Raw genomic sequence first — 18,146 nt, 5'->3', positions numbered from 1 at the left:
AAGTAGTGGAGTAGGTATCTGAACGATAGGAATCCGTAGGTGTTCCACCAGCCTTTTAAATATAAAATTACCACTGGCTCCGGAATCTACAAGCGCTAGAGTCTGGAATTCAAGAGTCCCGGAAATGATTGAGACTGGGAGAATAAGTGGAGGAGATGGGGTAGTAAGACCTAGGAAGAGTCCTCCAGCAGATCCTAGGTCTGCATGTTTCCCGAAAGATGGGACAGGATTGAACCGCACGGCCAGGTTGTCTGCAGTACATACAGAGACCTAATCTCTTACGGTAGTGCCTCTCCTTGGTGGTTAGGTGGCTGCGGCCTAATTGCGTGGGTTCATCTTCAGTGATAGGTGAAGGCAAGGTCTGGGTTGCTGGTATTGCTCGGGAATGCATACTCCCTGATGGATGTTTCTTAGGACTCTTTACCTCCTGTGAATGTTCATGCAGGCGGTGATCAATCCTCCCTGCAAGGTCAATTAGTGAGTCCAAAGTGTCAGGTAATTCAAGTGCTGCTAATTCATCCTTGATGCGGGAGTTAAGGCCCTCTAGGAAAATCGCACATAGGTACCCCAGGTCCCAGTGAAGCTCTGAAGATAGGGTCTTAAATTCAATAACATAGTCCGGAAGTGGCTTAGCTCCTTGTTGGAGGTGTAAAAGAGCAGATATAGCGACTGTCTTGCGAGTTGGGTCATCAAATACTGACTTGAAGAGAGCAAGAAAACCTGACAAGTCGCTGAGGATTGGGTCATTGCATTCCCAGAGAGGTGAAGCCCAGGCCAAGGCTTTCCCCTCTAAAAGAGATAGGATATATGTATTCTTGGCTACTATATTAGGAAAGTAGGTTGGTTGTAGTGAGAAGTACATATAGCACTGGTTAGAAAACCCCTACATAATAGGGAATCTCCTGGGAAGTGAGTGGGGGTTGGTAAAGGTACTGCAGTTCATACAGAAACCACTTGCGACGAAGCATCTTTATCAGGCATTGTAGAAATGTTCAGTTGGGAATTCAACTGATTAAAAGCATTAGTCAATGTCTCTAAGGTTCTCTGTTGTTCAGCAATACATTGGGCCAGGCCAGGGATGGCCTGCAGGGCTGAGTCCTGAGCCGGGTCCATGGAGTTAGCAGTTTGTTATGTTCTGGTATGGTTGTGGACCCTGGATCGTAGTGAGAGCTGACTCCACCCACAAGGAGGAGCCCTGTGGGGACTCACCACAATAGGCGTGGCCTCAGCTGAGACGAACACAGTAACGAGACTTTATTAGGCTGGAACGTAGGTGAAGTACCCACTGAGTGGGAAGAAAGACACAGTCCAGAGTAGTAAGGTGGCTCAGTGATGATATCCCCGGAAGTGGCCCACAAAGCGGGGTACACCAGGGAACTCCTCCTCAGATGAACACTTCTCGGGGTAGATCCGGTAGTGGCCTGCAGCGCGGGGTACGTCGAGAATCAGCACTGATGTTGGTAAGAGAAGTGAAGGAGATCAGCAGAGCAGTATAGATGAGGATACTCACTCCAAAGTGTAGAAGCAGGTATGCTGAGGCGAGCTGGTAGTGGCACAAGGCACGGTACACCGGAGGTTCCGTCAGCAAGAGAGTAGCATACGCACAAGGCTGGGTCCCAATATGAGTAGATGGATTCTGCAGGCAGGAAGGCCCTCCAAGGAGCGGATAGCCAGAATGCAACAAGGCCCCCGAGGAGTGGGTACCTAAAGCATTCAAGACCCGGAGTGCAGGAACAAGTTTGGTGTAGCAAATAGCAAAGCGTCTCCAAGAGGAGTGGAATTCAGCAGGAAGAAAGTCCATGCTAACTCGTAGGAAGCAAAGTCCGAATAGCTTAAATACACTGACGGGTGATGTCATGCAGAGAGGACGCCCCTGAGGTTTTCACCATGACTTGTTTAAGAGAGGGCCTGGCGCGCGCGCCCTAGGTAATCTCCGATTCAAGATGGCGGACAGGATTGCCCACGCCGTCCTGGGGACGCTGGGGAAGGCAGCGTTTGCAGGCGGAGACTGTCAATCTTCCATGAATAGCTGGTGCAGGGAAAAAAAAAAGGTGAGCATCAGAGGTCGCAGCCGTCTGCAACCGATGGGTGCAACAAATACACTGAAATCGTCAGTTCAGTGTGCTGAAGCAGTCAAAAAATAAAACAGAATGTTGGGAATTATTAGAAAGGGAATGGTGAGTAAAATGGAACAGGTCATAATGCCTCTGTATCGCTCCATGGTGAGACCGCACCTTGAATACTGTATACAATTCTGGTTGCCACATCTCAAAAAAGATATAGTTGCGATGGAGAAGGTACAGAGAAGAGTGAACAAAATGATAAAGGGGATGGAACAGCTCCCCTATGAGGAAAGACTAAAGAGCTTAGGACTGTTCAGCTTGGAGAAGAGACGGCTGAGGGGAGATATGATAAAGGTGTTTAAAATCATGAGAGGTCTAGAACGGGTAAATGTGAATCAGTTATTTACTCTTTTGGATAATAGGACTAGGGGGCACTCCATGCAGTTAACATGTAGCACATTTAAAACCAATCGAAGAAAGTTCTTTTTCTCGCAACTCACAATCAAACTCTGGAATTTGTTGCCAGGGGATATGGTTAATGCAGTTAGTATAGCTGGGTTTAAAAAAGGATTGGATAAGTTCTTGGAGGAGAAGTCCATTACCTGCTATTAATTAAGTTGACTTGGAAAATAGCCACTGCTATTACTAGCAACAGTAGCATGGGATAGACTTAGTTTTTGGGTACTTGCCAGGTTCTTATGGCCTGGATTGGCCACTGTTGGAAACAGGATGCTGGGCTTGATGGACCCTTGGTCTGACCAGTATGGCATGTTTTTATCTTCTTAAGAGCCTCAGTACTGCCTACAGCATAGGATACCCATGGTGCGTAGTGAAGAGGGTCTAGGACTGGGTGTAACTCTATGGAGAGACCAACCTGTTGTACATGGAGCACAGAACTGAGGTAGTGACAGCTTTGACTTCTGTTTCACCAATTTAAAAAAATTGTTCTCAATAAGTCGAATACCATGGGAGTCACAAAGTTGAGGTAAATGATCCTGCGACTTTGTGACTCTCACAGTATTTTTTCCCCATGGGAAAATATGCCGCGGTGGTACTATATTTTTCATGTATATATCTTACTATGGCAGTAAATGGCCTTGTAGATAGGAGCGATGGCGACTCTGGGAATGTGGAGCCGCCATTGCACAAAGAGGCCAACTATCCTGAGTAAGCCCTCCCCTTCCCCCCAGAAGGTCGTCAAACACCCTAGAGGTCTGTACAGAACCTCTGTCCAACTGCCTTCTGCAGTCCCTGGAGGCAGCTGTATAGATTTTTTTTTTAATTATTACAAATTTTAAGTTTGGTGCAAGCCCCACCCCCAACTTCTCCACTCCAAAAATCCAAACCTGGAGGCCAGCACCTCGAAACCCCCTCGTATTCGAGAATAATCTGCTTGGTAGTTCATTGGTGGCCTGGAGTGCCCCCTAAGCTCCGGGCCCCTCCCCTTCACTCCAAAATTCAAATCTGGCTTCCGGAGGCCAGGCCCCTACTCTAGCCCATTCCAGGAACCTCCCAACTTACCAAAATAGCTCTGGTGATCCAGTGGAGGCCTGGAGCACAAACCTAGGCTCTGGACCTGGTGGCCATCTATTTTTCAAAATGTCACTTTCTATCCTTTTCCTCTATCTTGTGATGGGGCAAAGGCTGGGTGGTGCCATTTTGAAAAATGACATTTATCAGGCCTGGAGCCTAGGGAACACTCCAGGTTCTCACTGGACCACCAGGGAGATTTTGGGGAGAAAAGGGTGAGTATTCCAGCCTTCTGTATCCTGATTTTTGCTTGAAGGGGAGGGGTTGGGATAAGTGCAGGACCTTGCCACAAAGTGCTAACTTTTAAAAAATATATATTTTTCAATTACTACTGCCTCCAGTGGAAATGGGGCAAGGGGGTCTATGCAGACCCCGGGAATTTTCAATAGTTTTGGGTGGGAAGAGATTTATTTGGGGCCGTTGGCCCCTTTAAAGATTGTGCCCTGGGAACTTGGGACACATGTTAACATCCCCAAACCTCTGGGGAAAGTTAGCTACAATTCTTGAGTTGTAGATAAAACTTCACTTCATATAAGGTGGCTTGTGAATTTTTCTGCAATTCGTTTTTATTTGATTTCCATCATTTAAGATATTAATGAGCTCAGCATGCAGTTGCATGCTAATGATCTTATTTAAATACATGTGGTGCTGGAGCTCATGTAGGGTCTGATTTTCAAAAGCATTTACATGCTTAAAACTGGGTTTTACACTTGTAAATGCACTTTACCTGTGTAAGTGGGCTTTTGAAACTTGCTACAATATATACCATTGAATTGTCCATAGAATTTACCAACATAAGTGCACTTTATGTGCGTAAATGGCTTTTGAAAATTGCTGCAATAGTAGTTACATTTACGCATGTCATTTTTTTTTTTTAATTCACCTAATATGACATATTTATTTATTTAACACTTTTCTATACTGACCTTCATGGTAATGACCATATCAGATCGGTTTACATCAAACAGGGTAAAAAACTGAAACAGAAATAAACATATGAACGGAAGCGGCAAAGTTACATTCAACAACGAGGGTGAACTTGGAGGCTTTATTTGAACTTATTTGACGTATTTGAAATAACTTGTGTTATCCCCTGAATATGCAATTTATGGCACAAAATCAGTGTTTTTCGTGTAGTAAAAAGCCTAATGCAGGTTAGTGAATCAGCCCCTTGGTTTGTACAAGTGGATTGCATGAAACAGTTTTGATGCTGTAATTTTGAAATTGTGTGGCTAGAATTTAGCTGCATAAGTTGGGAGCATTCTGGGGGCGGGCAGGAGGCATTTTGGGGAGGAGTGGAATTAGCTGTATAAGTTAATCAGACAACTCTAATATTCGGAGTTGGCCGCATAACCTTTTGCGGCTAACTCTGGTCCTGCCGTAGGGCAGTTATAAAGTTAGCCGGATATACTTTTAAGGGATCAGAAAGGGTTTTCCTCCCTCAGTCTGGGGTTTTGTTTTTTTTTGCCTTGTTTTGCTTGCATGAAGCAGCTTTATCTCTGCAGTCAGAGGATTAAGTTTCATGACTAAAACCTTTTATTGTGCTATCAGGGTAGGTTCTGAAAGTATATCAGTTTTCAGATGGAAATGCATAATTCCTTTTTTTTTGTAGAACGGTTCTCTGAAGATCATTGATCGAAAAAAGCACATATTCAAACTGGCACAGGGAGAATACATAGCACCAGAGAAAATAGAAAATGTTTACATGCGAAGTGAGCCTGTGGCTCAAGTGTTTGTTCATGGGGACAGCTTACAGGTAGGCTTTTCTCTTGAATCAAATGTTTACTATTTTTAGCATTCCTATACAAAAAGATAGGAAAATATTAAGATTGCAAGCCATGGTTGTCCAAGCAAACGTTCTAGTAATGATTAATTTCTATTGTTGAAAGATATCAGGTGTAGCAATAATCAGTAGATTTACTAATAGTCAAAGTTTATCTATAAATTTCATTTATTTATTTTATTTTAATTTTTTCTATACCGGCATTCGTGATAATATCACATCAAGCCGGTTTACAATAAACAATGGGTGATAACCGGAACAGAGAACGAAATAATATGAACTATACATAATATAGATGCAGTTACAATAAACAAGGAGACGTACAACTAGGAGCAAGAAGAAGACAAAATAGAAACTTTAACAAAGTGAATAAACCTGTAGAATGGAGGAATTTCCAAAAATGGATGTTTGAGATTTACAATGAATTGTTCAGTACAAGTATGTAGTTTAACAATAAAGACGAAATCATAAGTAATGAAGATTCTGGATGATTATAATGCTTAGGATGATTATAATGCTTAGGATACCAGGATGGTTATAATACTAAAAGATGTTGATTGGAGGTTGAATATCGGATAGAATTGTTTTTAATCTGAGTCTGGGAAGGCTTGTTTGAAAAGCCATGTTTTAAGTCTTTTTCTGAATGTCAGTAAGCAGGGTTCTTGTCTAAGTTCTGTTGGTATGGAGTTCCAAAGCGTAGGTCCTGCTGTGGAGAAAGCCCTATCTCTGTATGTTTTTAATTCATGTCGGTAAAGTCATCATGAGCAATGGAACCAGTCTCCAATGCAATGAGATTAGGTTTTGCATGACTGCAGTAGTTGGGAGTCAAGAGACAATAGCTTTGCTTAAAGGGGCAAAGCATAGCATGTCTTTGATTGATATTTCAGAGGGGTTAGGAGGAAAAGGTTTTGCTTTTTTATGTGTTTTTGTAGATGACACCAAGATCTGCAATACATTGAAGACCCCCGAGGGAGAACAGAATGAGAAGTGAGAAAATAATTGGTAGTTAAGGTCCTCTGTGTTAAAAAAAAAAAAAAAAAAAAAAAAAAAAGGGTGCAGAGTCATAAATCAGAGGGAGCAATACATGGAAAGAAGGGAGACTGCTGTAGAGTGAGCAGCAGAGACACCTCAAGTTGATTATCTCAAGGCAGCAAAATAGTGTGATAAGGCAGTAGCCAGATCTAGAGTGAGAAAAAAGGTTGTTGGTGAGACCTCATCCAGAATATTGTCCAGTTCTGGTGGGTGTTCCTCTGAAATGATATAGATAGATTGGAGGTGGTCCAAAGAAGCTGCCAAAATAGTGTGGAGTCTGCACCAAAAGTGATATGGGATGAGATTTAAGCATCTAAATCTACCTGGGTAACATCAAGCTAGGTTGAGAGAACATTGCACAAATCTCATCTTTGGGTAAGTTTCCTCACCCCAAAGGTCATCAAATCTTCACAAGAGAGCACTGTTCTGTTTGTACGTCTCACTTTGAATGTCAAAGCAGCCCCTAACCCCTACATTCTCTCTCTCTCTCTCTCTCTCTCTCTCTCTCTTTAAAGCCACTCAAAAAATATCCTCCCCTTTTTCTCATTTGCATTGCACCAAACATTATGCTGTTTTCACATGCATTAAAGGCGTTTTTTGCATGCAAAAACGCCTTAACATGTGCGAAAATGCCATGTAGCACTTTGATAAATGACCCCCTAAGATTGTGAGTCTTGAGGGGACAGGGAAATACCTCCAGTACCTGAATGTAATCCACTTTGAAATGCTGAAAAGTGGAATAAATAAATACACAGGTTCTATGACATTTTACCACCAGTTAGACCCACCTAGAGTGCTCACCCTAATGGTCCTTATCTGCTGTCATATTCCATGATAATGGTAGGAACAAAGGAGGAGGTTGGAGTTCTGGAAAAATACCTGGCAACCCTGGAATGATGGGTAGGTTTGTTGTGGATTAAATAAATGCTTAAAGTCAGCAGCTGAGAGAAACTCCTTTTATTAAATACAAACCTATATTAATAAGATATATCTTATGGAGGGAACAAGCCACCATATAGTAGAGCAGGATCTGTTCCCTCAGATTACTGATACCAGGCATTGAAAAGGGTTCACACCTCTAATTTTTAAATCATTTACTGTTTTCATAATATTTTCCTGGCTGGTTAAATGTGATAAGATCACATTTTAATTCTACCTCATGTATATTTTAATGAAGTTAGGGTTCTTGTAAATCATGTAATTTCTTGTAAATTGAGCCAGAATGAGAAATGCAACTTCAAATAAAACCAAGCATATATCTTTTTGACCTTTGGCATACATACTAGCATTTCAGTATATTTTATCATGTAGTATAGGTTTACCTATACTACTGAATTTTCTATTTGAACTTTAAAGATTCTTATGTGCTTTGTGCTACACCTTATTATTGATTTTGTCTTCACCATTGTGTGTACCGCTCTTCTTCTCCACTTCTAATTTCGATGTAATGTATATTCACAATGCAGTAATAACAGCTTCAACAAGACAAACCTTTTCAAAGTACCCCAACAGGTTGACCCTAGGTGGCTGCAGGATCTGGGGTGAATCTAATGAAGCTGCTCCCTGTCAACCTTGCTGGTAGTAGACAAGTAGTCTATGCTGCATCATGGGCTCCTGATCTACCAGCAGTGCCCCAGAAGAAAACCATAGAAACATGATAACAGAAAAAAACCGTGTGGCCCATCTAGTTGCCCATCCATTCAGTTAATTTAGCATTGTAATTCCCATCACTTCCATGCTTTCTTGAATTCTGATACTGTTTTTGTCCCTATCACCTCCACTGGGAGGCTATTCCATGCATCCACCACCCTCTCTGTAAAGAAATATTTCCAAGGATTATTCATGAGTCTACCCCCTTTCAACCTCATAGCATGATCCCTTGTTCTAGAGTCTCCTTTCCATTGAAAGATGTCCACCTCCTGTGCATGCAAACCTTTGAGATTTTTAATGTCTCTATCATTTCTCACCTTTCCTCCAGGGTGCACATATTTAGATATTTAAGTTTATCCCTATATGCTTTAAAATGAAGACCACTGACCATTTTAGTAGCAACCCTTTGGTCCGACTCCATCTTATTTATATCCTTTTGAAGGTGCAATCTCCAGAATTGTGCAACATATTCCAAAGGAGGTATCACCAGGGCCTACATAGAGGCAATATTGCCTCCCTTTTTCTGCTGACTGTTCCTCTCCTTATGCAGCCAAGCATCTTTCTTGCTTTTACCTGTTGTGTTCCGTGCTCGTGGAAGGCCACGAGCGCAGCCCCCTACCTCACCCGCGACGGCGACCCGCCGCAGGAACACCGGGGGAAACCCCTGACCCGATGCCTGCCACTTCGGCGCAGGCTCCCGCCCTGGCCGCCGGGTGGGGAGCTGTCCCTGCTCCTCCCTCACGGCGTCCGGCTGCATTTCCTCCGCGGAGGAAATCCAAGATGGCCGCCGCCATCTTTAGGCGGCGGCCATCCTCATTAGCTTTAAAGGGACATGATCCCTTTAACCAGGTTCAGCTGTTCCCTATGAGCTAGAGCAGAGGAAGTATAAAAGGAGACTTCCTCTGCTCAATCCTTGACTTGGCAACGTCTTTCGTTCGTCAGGTCTGCTTGCTTCAGTGAGTCTTCCTGTGCTTTGGATCCTCGTTCCTGTCTTGTCTTGGAGTTCCTGATTTCGGATCGGCTAGCGGTGATTCCTGGTATTGACTTCGGATCGGCTAGTGGTGATTCCTGGTATTGACTTCGGATTGGCAAGCGGTGATTCTATGGTGTGTGACATCGGACTGGCAAGTGGTGATCCCTCGGTGTGTGACCTCAGACTGGTAAGCGACGACCCTCTGGCACTTGACCTCGGACTCCTTCTTGACCATCGTCTCCAAGGGCCTGCCTAAGTCCCAGCGGCCCGGGTCCCTACGGGCTCCTCCCAAGGGGACCGCGGACTTCCATTGGCGAAGACACACTTCCTTTCTTCACCTTACGACTCTTCGTCTGCCTTCACAGTCGCCTCTGTCTCCTGTGCCGAGGGTCAGATGGTCACGTCTCCTATTCCTGCCTTGCCACCCGACGGGAGAACCTACGGACCATCATCCCAAGGTATTCCATCCACCCATCGGCCCAAGAGTTCACAAGCCTGAGCATAACAGATTTCCAAGTCCATGGACCCAGCGGAGGTATCTGCCCGCCAGGCCATTCCCGGAATGCCCAGCGTCTGAAGGATCAGCAACAGACCCTCGATGCCCTGGTCTCTGCGGTGCATGGTCTGACCCAATTCCTCGAGGCATTAGGGCCCATGAACCCTACGCTGCCATCCCTGCCTGGGGCTCAAGGACGCCACCCTACTCAGCCAAGCGCCGTCCCAGCCTCCGTGGGCGATCTGGGGCAAGTAACTCCCACACAACTCCCGGCACCCTCTCGATACGCCGGAGATGCGAAGTTGTCGAGGATTCCTTAGCCAGTGCCAGGTCCACTTTTCCTTGCTGCCTGCGCAGTTTCCCAGTGACCTGGTCAAAACCAGCTACATCATGTCCCTGCTCGACGGAAAGCCTCTGATCTGGGCCTCTCATCTCTGGGAGAGAAGGGACCCTGTCTTTGAAAACTTGAGTCAGTTTCTGTCTGCTTTCCGGCAGGTTTTTGATGAGCCCATCCGCAAACCCACTGCAGTCTCAGAATTGCTCCAATTGCGACAGGGTACTTGGACAGTGGCCGAATACACAACGGAATTCCGCACCCTGGCCGCAGAGCTGAATTGGAGAGAAGATTGCCTCCATGGGATCTTTTTGGAAGGGCTAGCCTTGCACCTTCAGAATGAGCTAGCGGTGAAGGAGCTCCCAGATGACCTCAATGGCATGATAGAATTGGCCAATCGAGTGGATCGTCGGATGTGGTTTCACCGTCCGGTAGTAAAGTCAGCGAGAAGGCCCTCACCTTCTTCCAAGAGTGCATCAGAAGCCCTTCGAGCACCCGCTGAGGAATCCATGGAGTTGGGTCGAGGGAGAATCTCTCCTCAAGAGCGTCAGCGGCGCACGAAGGAAGAGCTTTGCTTTTATTCCGGCGCAGCAGGTCATCGAATAGTCGCCTGCCCAGCATGACCGGAAAACTCCCAGGCCTAGGACCTGAAGGAGGTCTCTTCCTGGGCCATACGTCACCCGCACCTCTACTAGTGCTGCCAGTGGCGTTGACTTCAGCGGATGGGGAGTTTCACACTCTAGCTCTAGTGGACTCCGGCGCTGGCGGCAATTTTATAATGAAAAGCCTGGTGGAACATTTAAAGATTCCACAAGTTCGTCTCCCTGTTCCCATGGTCATCTACTCGATCCAAGGGAAGCCCCTTCCAGAACAGGTGACACACACCACGATTCCTGTCCAGCTGAGGGCTGGGGTCCTCCATCAAGAGCAGAAGCCATTCTACATTTTTGAGTACTCCATTCATCCAGTTGTCCAAGGCCTTTCCTGGCTCCAGGAGCATGAGCCTCAGTTTAATTGGAAGACCTTACAGCTATCTCGCCGGGGGCCGAATTGCCATAGCAATTGCCTCCAATCTGTGACTCCGGCTTCCTGCTCCATCACCTCCACCAGCCTTCCAGGCCTGCCGGCCCACTATGCCGCGTACGCGGATATTTTCTCAAAACAACGGGCCGAGATACTGCCACCTCATCGATCCTTGGATTGTGCTTTCAATCTCCTCCCAGGTACGGAACCTCCTCGAGGGCGCACCTATGCCCTCTCGCCGGCCGAGACGCAGGCCATGAAAGAATATATCAAGGAAAACCTGGAGAGAGGTTTCATTTGGAAATCTAAGTCTCCTGCAGGGGCAGGATTCTTCTTTGTCGCAAAGAAGGACGGTAGCCTTCGCCCTTGTATTGACTATCGGGGCCTGAATGCTATAACAGTCAAGGACTGTTATCCCTTGCCTCTCATCTCCGAGCTCTTCAACCGGCTGCAAGGTGCGAAGATCTTCTCTAAGTTGGATCTCCAAGGGGCCTACAGTTTGATCCATATCAAGCAGGGTGATGAATGGAAGACGGCCTTCAATACCCGAGACAGCCACTATGAGAATCTAGTGATGCAGTTTGGGCTCTGTAATGCTCCCACGGTGTTCCAGAACACCATGAATGAAATATTCCGTGATCTCTTGTACAACTGTGTGGTCGTGAACCTGGATGACATTTTAGTATTCTCGGACTCCCTGACCGCTCACCGGCAGCACGTCATCCAGGTCTTGCAATTCCTCTGAGAACATCAGCTATACGCGAAACTAGAAAAGTGTTTCTTTGAGAAGGAGTCCCTTCCCTTCCTGGGATACATCATATCCAGTGAAGGGTTTCGTATGGACCCCCAGAAGCTGAAAGCCATTCAGGAATGGCCACAGCCGTCCGGATTAAAGGCACTCCAACGATTCTTGGGTTTCGCAAATTATTATCGGTCATTTATCCCACATTATGCGTCCATTGTTGCCCCGATGACAGCCCTGACCCGGAAAGGCGCGGATCCCAAAAAGTGGCCTCCTGGAGCGGAGACCGCCTTTCATCGCCTCAAGGAGGCGATGAAAGGCGGTCCTGCTACAACCGTGCCTTCGGCATCCAGAGCCGCAGCGGCCGTTCATCATTGAAGTAGACGCATCATCAGAAGGCGTAGGCGCTGTTCTGAGCCAGACTTCTGAAAACCATAAACTACGTCTGTGTGCCTCCCTCTCCCGGCAGTTCTCTTCGGCAGAGCGGAACTACGCAATAGGCGACAAGGAGCTCCTAGCAATAAAAGTAGCCCTTGAAGAGTGGCGCCCTTGGATAGAGGGGGCACAGCACCAATTCACAGTCTACACAGATCATAAAAACTCAGAGTACCTACATCTGGCACAACGACCACCCACAGACCAATGGTCTCGCGGAGAGAACCAACCAGACACTAACAGTTCCTCCGCATTTACGTCAACGAGAAACAAGATGACTGGACGAGCCTGCTACCCTGGGCCGAATTTGCTCTTAATTCTCATTGCTCCACAGCTACTGGATCCTCCCCGTTCCAGATAGTATATGGGAAACAGCCATGTCCGCCGCTGTCTGTCCCCATCTCTGTGACATCCCCGGTAGCCCAACTTTCTGCAGACGAGCTACACCGCCTGCGGATATCCACACAGTGCGCCCTGATCAAGGGCGCACTGTGTGGATCAAGGCCAGTCAGGCGGCTAAGAGATATGCTGACCAACAAAGAAGACCATACCCGCCTCTCAGGCCGGGCCAAAGGGTTTGGTTGAGCACGCAGTTTATCCGCCTGAAGCTACCATCAGCGCGACTAGCCCCATGTTTCATCGGGCCATTTCCCATCATCCGGCAGGTGGGTGCTGTCTCGTATCAACTTCTTCTTCCACCTTCCCTTAAGATACACAACACGTACCTTGTGTCCCTCCTGAAGCCTCTAGTTTTATCATGGCCTTCCAGCACGCCTCCAGCTCCCCAACCTGTTGCCTCCAAAGATGACCTCACCTATCAGGTCCGAGAGGTCTTAGATGTGAGGAAACACCGGAAGAAGTGGGAGTACCTGCTAGCGTGGGAGGGCTTTGGTCCCGAAGAAAACTCCTGAGAGCCATTGGCTAACATCCTGGATCAGGATCTACTGGAGCAGTTCCACAGGGACCATCCGGCTAAACCCAGGCCCCCGGGAAGGCGTCCTAAAGAGGGGGGTACTGTTGTGTTCCGCGCTCGTGGAAGGCCACGAGCGCGGCCCCCTACCTCACCCACGACGGCGACCCACCTCAGGAACTCCGGGGGAAACCCCTGACCTGATGCCTGCCACTTCGGCGCGGGCTCCCGCCCTGGCCGCCGGGTGGGGAGCCGTCCCTGCTCCTCCCTCGCGGCGTCCGGCTGCATTTCCTCCGCAGAGGAAATCCAAGATGGCCACCACGCCTCTTCATTAGCTTTAAAGGGACATGATCCCTTTAACCAGGTTCAGCTGTTTCCTATGAGCTAGAGCAGAGGAAGTATAAAAGGAGACTTCCTCTGCTCATTCCTCAACTTGGCAACGTCCTTCGTTCGTCAGGTCTGCTTGCTTCGGTGAGTCTTCCTGTGCTTTGGATCCTCGTTCCTGTCTTGTCTTGGAGTTCCTGGTTCCTGACTTCGGATTGGCTAGCGGTGATTCCTGGTATTGACTTTGGATCGGCTAGTGGTGATTCCTGGTATTGACTTTGGATTGGCAAGCGGTGATTCTCTGGTGTGTGACTTCGTCATGGCAAGTGGGATCCCTCGGTGTGTGACCTCGGACTGGTAAGTGACGACCCTCTGGCACTTGACCTCTGACTTCTTCTTGACCATCGTCTCCAAGGGCCCGCCTAAGTCCCAGCGGCCCGGATCCCTACGGGCTCCTCCCAGGGGGACCCTGGGCTTCCAGGGGTGAAGCTCCAGTCAGCCCTTGCACCGAAGTTCTTGACCTCTCAAAGGTCCACCTAAGTCCCAGCGGTCCGGGTTCCTACAGGCTCCTCCTTGGGGGACTACGGACTTCCAGTGGCGAAGACACACTTCCTTTCTTCACCTCACGACTCTTCGTCTGCCTTCACAGTCGCCTCTGTCTCCTGTGTCGAAGGTCAGCTGGTGACATCTCCTGTTCCTGCCTCGCCACCCGACGGGAGAACCTATGGACCATCATCCCAAGGTATTCCATCCTCCCGTCGGCCCAAGGGTTCACAAGCCTGAGCATAACATTACCGTTGCTTTATCCACGTGTTAGACCACTTTAAGATCAACAGATATAATCACTCCTAAATTCCGCTCTTTCTTTGTGCTTAGAAGAATTTCACCTCAATACTGAATCTTTCATTTGGGGTTTTTCATCCTAAATGCATTAGTCTGCACTTTTTAGCATTAAATCTTATCTTCCAGACCTTAGACCATTCCTCGAGCTTTGCTAGATCTCTCCTCATGTTTTCCACACCTTTTTAGTTTCCACCATGTTTCAGATTTTGGTATCATAGACAAAAAGACAAACCTTTCCTGACAATCCTGTAATATCGCTCACAAAAATGTTGAAAAGCACTGGTTCAAGGAAAAATCCCTGAGACACACACCATTATTAACACCCCCATTCCTGGAGAAAATTCCATTTATCACTGCCCTCTTTCGCATCCTACTCAGCCAATTTCTAACCCAGTAAGAGGAAATGTATATTGATGGTAGAATACTTAGATCAATCCCTATCCCCAACCCCCTGCACAATGACAGACATGCTTCATTCCCCCAAGAGCAGAAGCAAGGGGAGAAGGAACAGACAGCAAAGGGTGAAGAAAAACACAATCTAGCAAAGCTGCAGGCCATAGAGTAACTGAGTTGGTGCCAGTAGACTGGTGACCAGGTACTGTCAACAAGGCCACTGGCATCTAGGGGTCCAGATGCAAAGCTATTGCCTGAACTAGCTTTGGTAACTGTTTAGATAGTTAAGGGGTGGGGGAAAAAAGGATTGGATGTTGAGTTAAGTAGGGGGATCTTATATGGTCATTTTAGTAACTAGAAGGTCTAGTAGAAACACTTACTCACATAGTTGTGTCTGATAAATATTGGAGGAGGCTGAATGTTGGGGCAGTTATCACACAGGCATTGGTAGCTATTTAGATAATTACAAATCTTAGTAGTTGGTTCACATCCAATTCCTCACCCATATCTAACTGGGGAATTTGTGTACTTATATGCCCAAAATGATAGAAAACAAATGACAGATAACAAAAACTGCCCTAGATAAGGAGATGTCTTATAAGCAGTCATGCTATATAGCTGGCAGCTGGAATATTTCCTTGAAGTATGGGCAAATAATTTTCACTTGTTTTGTCTGTCTGTCCCCTCATTTTGTCTGTCTTTTTTCCGCATCAGTTTTTGTGTTTGTGCGTCAAATGGTTTATTGATTTACAAGCAATATAGAAAATGCAATTGCATTTAGTCTGTAGTGGTTAATCTCTTTACCCAACAGGTTAAAGTATTATAATATAATCTAACTGCGTGAGAAAATCTGTAGATCTTATGCATTTGTTCAACAGACAGTTGAAAAATAAGCTTTGGAATCGTTTTCCTTCTTTGTTTTTCTGCCTGGGTAATTTGGAAGAAAAAAAAAATCCTCTCCCTTCCCAGCTAAACAGCATTTGACTGTTTAAAAAAAAAAAAAAATCCAAATATGGAGGGGATACATGTCCCCATGGTTCACATTTTTGACTGGATCATTATAAAGTGTCATTTGGGTATATTGGCTCTCTTACATGTATGCATTTGTTTAGAAACACGCCTGTCAGCATGTGCTTATACAGGGAAATAAGCGTCAGGATGAAAGGAAATGGCTTGGTTCAGTGGTACTTTAGCTCAGTGGCAAAGCCCTTTAATATGGAGGCTGATGGTTTAAAGTGTAAATCCTGGAAGACCAGATGGGTGCTGCAGGATGAACATAAAACTCTTAATGCTGAATTGAGGCTAATCACTTTTTTGTGCATATGTATTTCAGGCTTCCCTAGTAGGCATTGTGATACCAGATCCAGAAGTCATGCCAAAATGGGCCAAAAAGAAGAAATTCAATGGTTCGTTTGAAGACCTTTGTAAAAACAAGGTAAGAGGAAAAGATGCTCTTGTTAAAAGAAAAAAAAATCATTGGATGCTTGTGTCTAGTAGGTGATGGGTTCATTTTGCCTGACAGAAATGCCACGTGGACTGCTGGATGCCAAAATCTGTTAATGTTAAAATTTTAGTAGAATATAGTATTAGGTGCAAACAAGACAATATTGGTGTTAGAATTTCACAATGCATGTTCACTACACTTGCGTGGCCAGGTCATTTTATTGTTACAATGCATCTTTTAACAGGACCTCAAAAAAGCTATTCTAGAAGACCTACTGAGGTTGGGAAAAGAGAGTGATTTAAAAACATTTGAGCAGGTAAGACCAAATTACATTGTTGTGCTCACTTTTTCCTTGTTAAATGCTGTAATACTAGCCAAAAAAGCCTAATTTTTTTAACTACCAACTGAACTGTTAAGGCCTCCTTTAAGGTTTTCTCAGTTACGAGAACAATGAGTAAATATTTTAAAAGCTATTTCAGACTATGAGCAGTATTTTTTGAACTGGGACACTGCTTTGCTGGAGTTTGATCAGAAAGCAGGCATTACAGTAATCTATTTAAATCCTGAAAACGACAGGAACAGATGAGGTGGACTAGGTCACTAGAAGATTTTATTTTTTAAACAGAAGTTCATGTCTTGGAATTTGTGTCATAGGATAGTAACAAAATGGAGCCCTCTTCCTGTATCTTCACCATCAAAAGTGTGTGTGGGGAGGGGGTGGGGGGGGGGAAGAGTGGCTGCTGAGACTAGACACAACTTGCTACAGCCCTGGGTTATTCTGAACTAGTGGTTGGGGGGAACCTTTAAGGTTAGGACTGTAAAACAGGAATAAAATATATAGTCTCTTTCTTAAATATTTATTTTAGATTTTTATAGTCCGCTTTTCAGCACTTCAAAGCGGATTACATTCAGGTACTGTAGGTATTTCCCTATCCCCACAGGGCTTACAAATCTGATTTTGTACCTGAGGCAACAAAGGCTAAAATGACTTGCCCAAGGTCACAAGGAGCGACAGTGGGATTCAAACCCTGGTTTCCCTGGGTTGGAGCCCACTGCTCTAACCACTAGGCTACTCCTCCAGAAGTTGTCATTTATAGAAGATTATAAAGATCATAACAATATCATAGATTACAACAAGGCTTTCCAAACCTGCCCTGAAGTAAATTAGCATATACTGACTCTCCATGATATGCAAATTTATCTCATGCATATTTATTGTGGATATCCTGAAAACCCACCTAGGACAGGTTTGGGAAGCCCTGGATTACAAGTTATTGCAGTTTATATACCTGCACTTTCTCTCAGGAGCTTCAGGGGAAAACATGTTTGAGAGTGATGCTTTCTACAAGGATTATTTCTGAATCTAAAATCATATAACCTTATATTTCTCAGAGATTATTGTAGCATAAGGCCAGGATGTGTGTAACTACAGGAATCCTTCTGTGTAGTAATGTGTCTCTGCGATGAGCTGTGGCTTCATCTCCATCTGGCTTCTGTGTGAATCTTTTGCAGGTCTCTGCCTTTATTCTGTGTGGTGGCTTCTGTCTGCATACCTGGTAACTTCTCTCTGTCTGTCTTCATTCTCTTATAGTATTTATTTATTTATATATTTATTTAAAATTTGTTAATCGCCTGTTAATAAAAATTATAACGGATGTATAACATATTACAATCAATAGCCAGTTTTGGGCCGGATTTTAAATGCCCTGCGCGCATAAACCTGGCCGGATTTACGCGCGCAGGGCCCTCGTGTGCCGGCGCGCCTATTTTGCATAGGCCGCCGGTGAGCGTAGGTCCCGGGGCTTTGAAAAAGGGGCGTGTCCTAAATGATGCAGCATTTCGGGGGCAGGCCCGGGGGCGTGGCGCCGGGCGTGGTCGAGGCCTCCGGACCAGCCCCCGGGTCGGGTGATGGCGCGCCAGCCATCTCCCGACCCGGGGGCTGTTCCCTCCGATGGCGTGCCAGCCATCTCCCGACCCGGGGGCTGTTCCCTCCGATGGCGTGCCAGCCATCTCCCGACCCGGGGGCTGTTCCCTCCGAGGCCGCTCCGAAATCGGAGCGGCCTCGGAGGGAACAGGCAGCGCGCGCTGGGCTCGGCGCGAGCAGGTTGCACAAATGTGCACCCCCTTGCGCGCGCTGACCCTGGATTTTATAAGATATGCGCGGCTACGCG

General features: G+C 46.1%; 1 protein-coding gene across 9 annotated transcripts in view; it reads left to right on the top strand.

The window, feature by feature from the left end:
• Window positions 1-18,146, top strand: part of ACSL1 (acyl-CoA synthetase long chain family member 1) — a 292,962-nt gene that overhangs the window by 260,704 nt on the left and 14,112 nt on the right. For all 9 annotated transcript variants that reach the window (XM_029585776.1, XM_029585969.1, XM_029585859.1 and 6 more), the window contains exons 18-20: window positions 5,206-5,349; window positions 15,865-15,966; window positions 16,220-16,291. In XM_029585776.1, the coding sequence (XP_029441636.1) occupies window positions 5,206-5,349; window positions 15,865-15,966; window positions 16,220-16,291 (318 nt within the window). The remainder of the gene's footprint in view (window positions 1-5,205; window positions 5,350-15,864; window positions 15,967-16,219; window positions 16,292-18,146) is intronic.

This window comes from Rhinatrema bivittatum, chromosome 1, assembly GCF_901001135.1.
Source record: "Rhinatrema bivittatum chromosome 1, aRhiBiv1.1, whole genome shotgun sequence".
NCBI classification, from domain to species: Eukaryota; Metazoa; Chordata; class Amphibia; order Gymnophiona; family Rhinatrematidae; genus Rhinatrema; species Rhinatrema bivittatum.
Note: the sequence above shows the minus strand (reverse complement) of the source record. Positions and strands in the feature narration are given on the sequence as shown.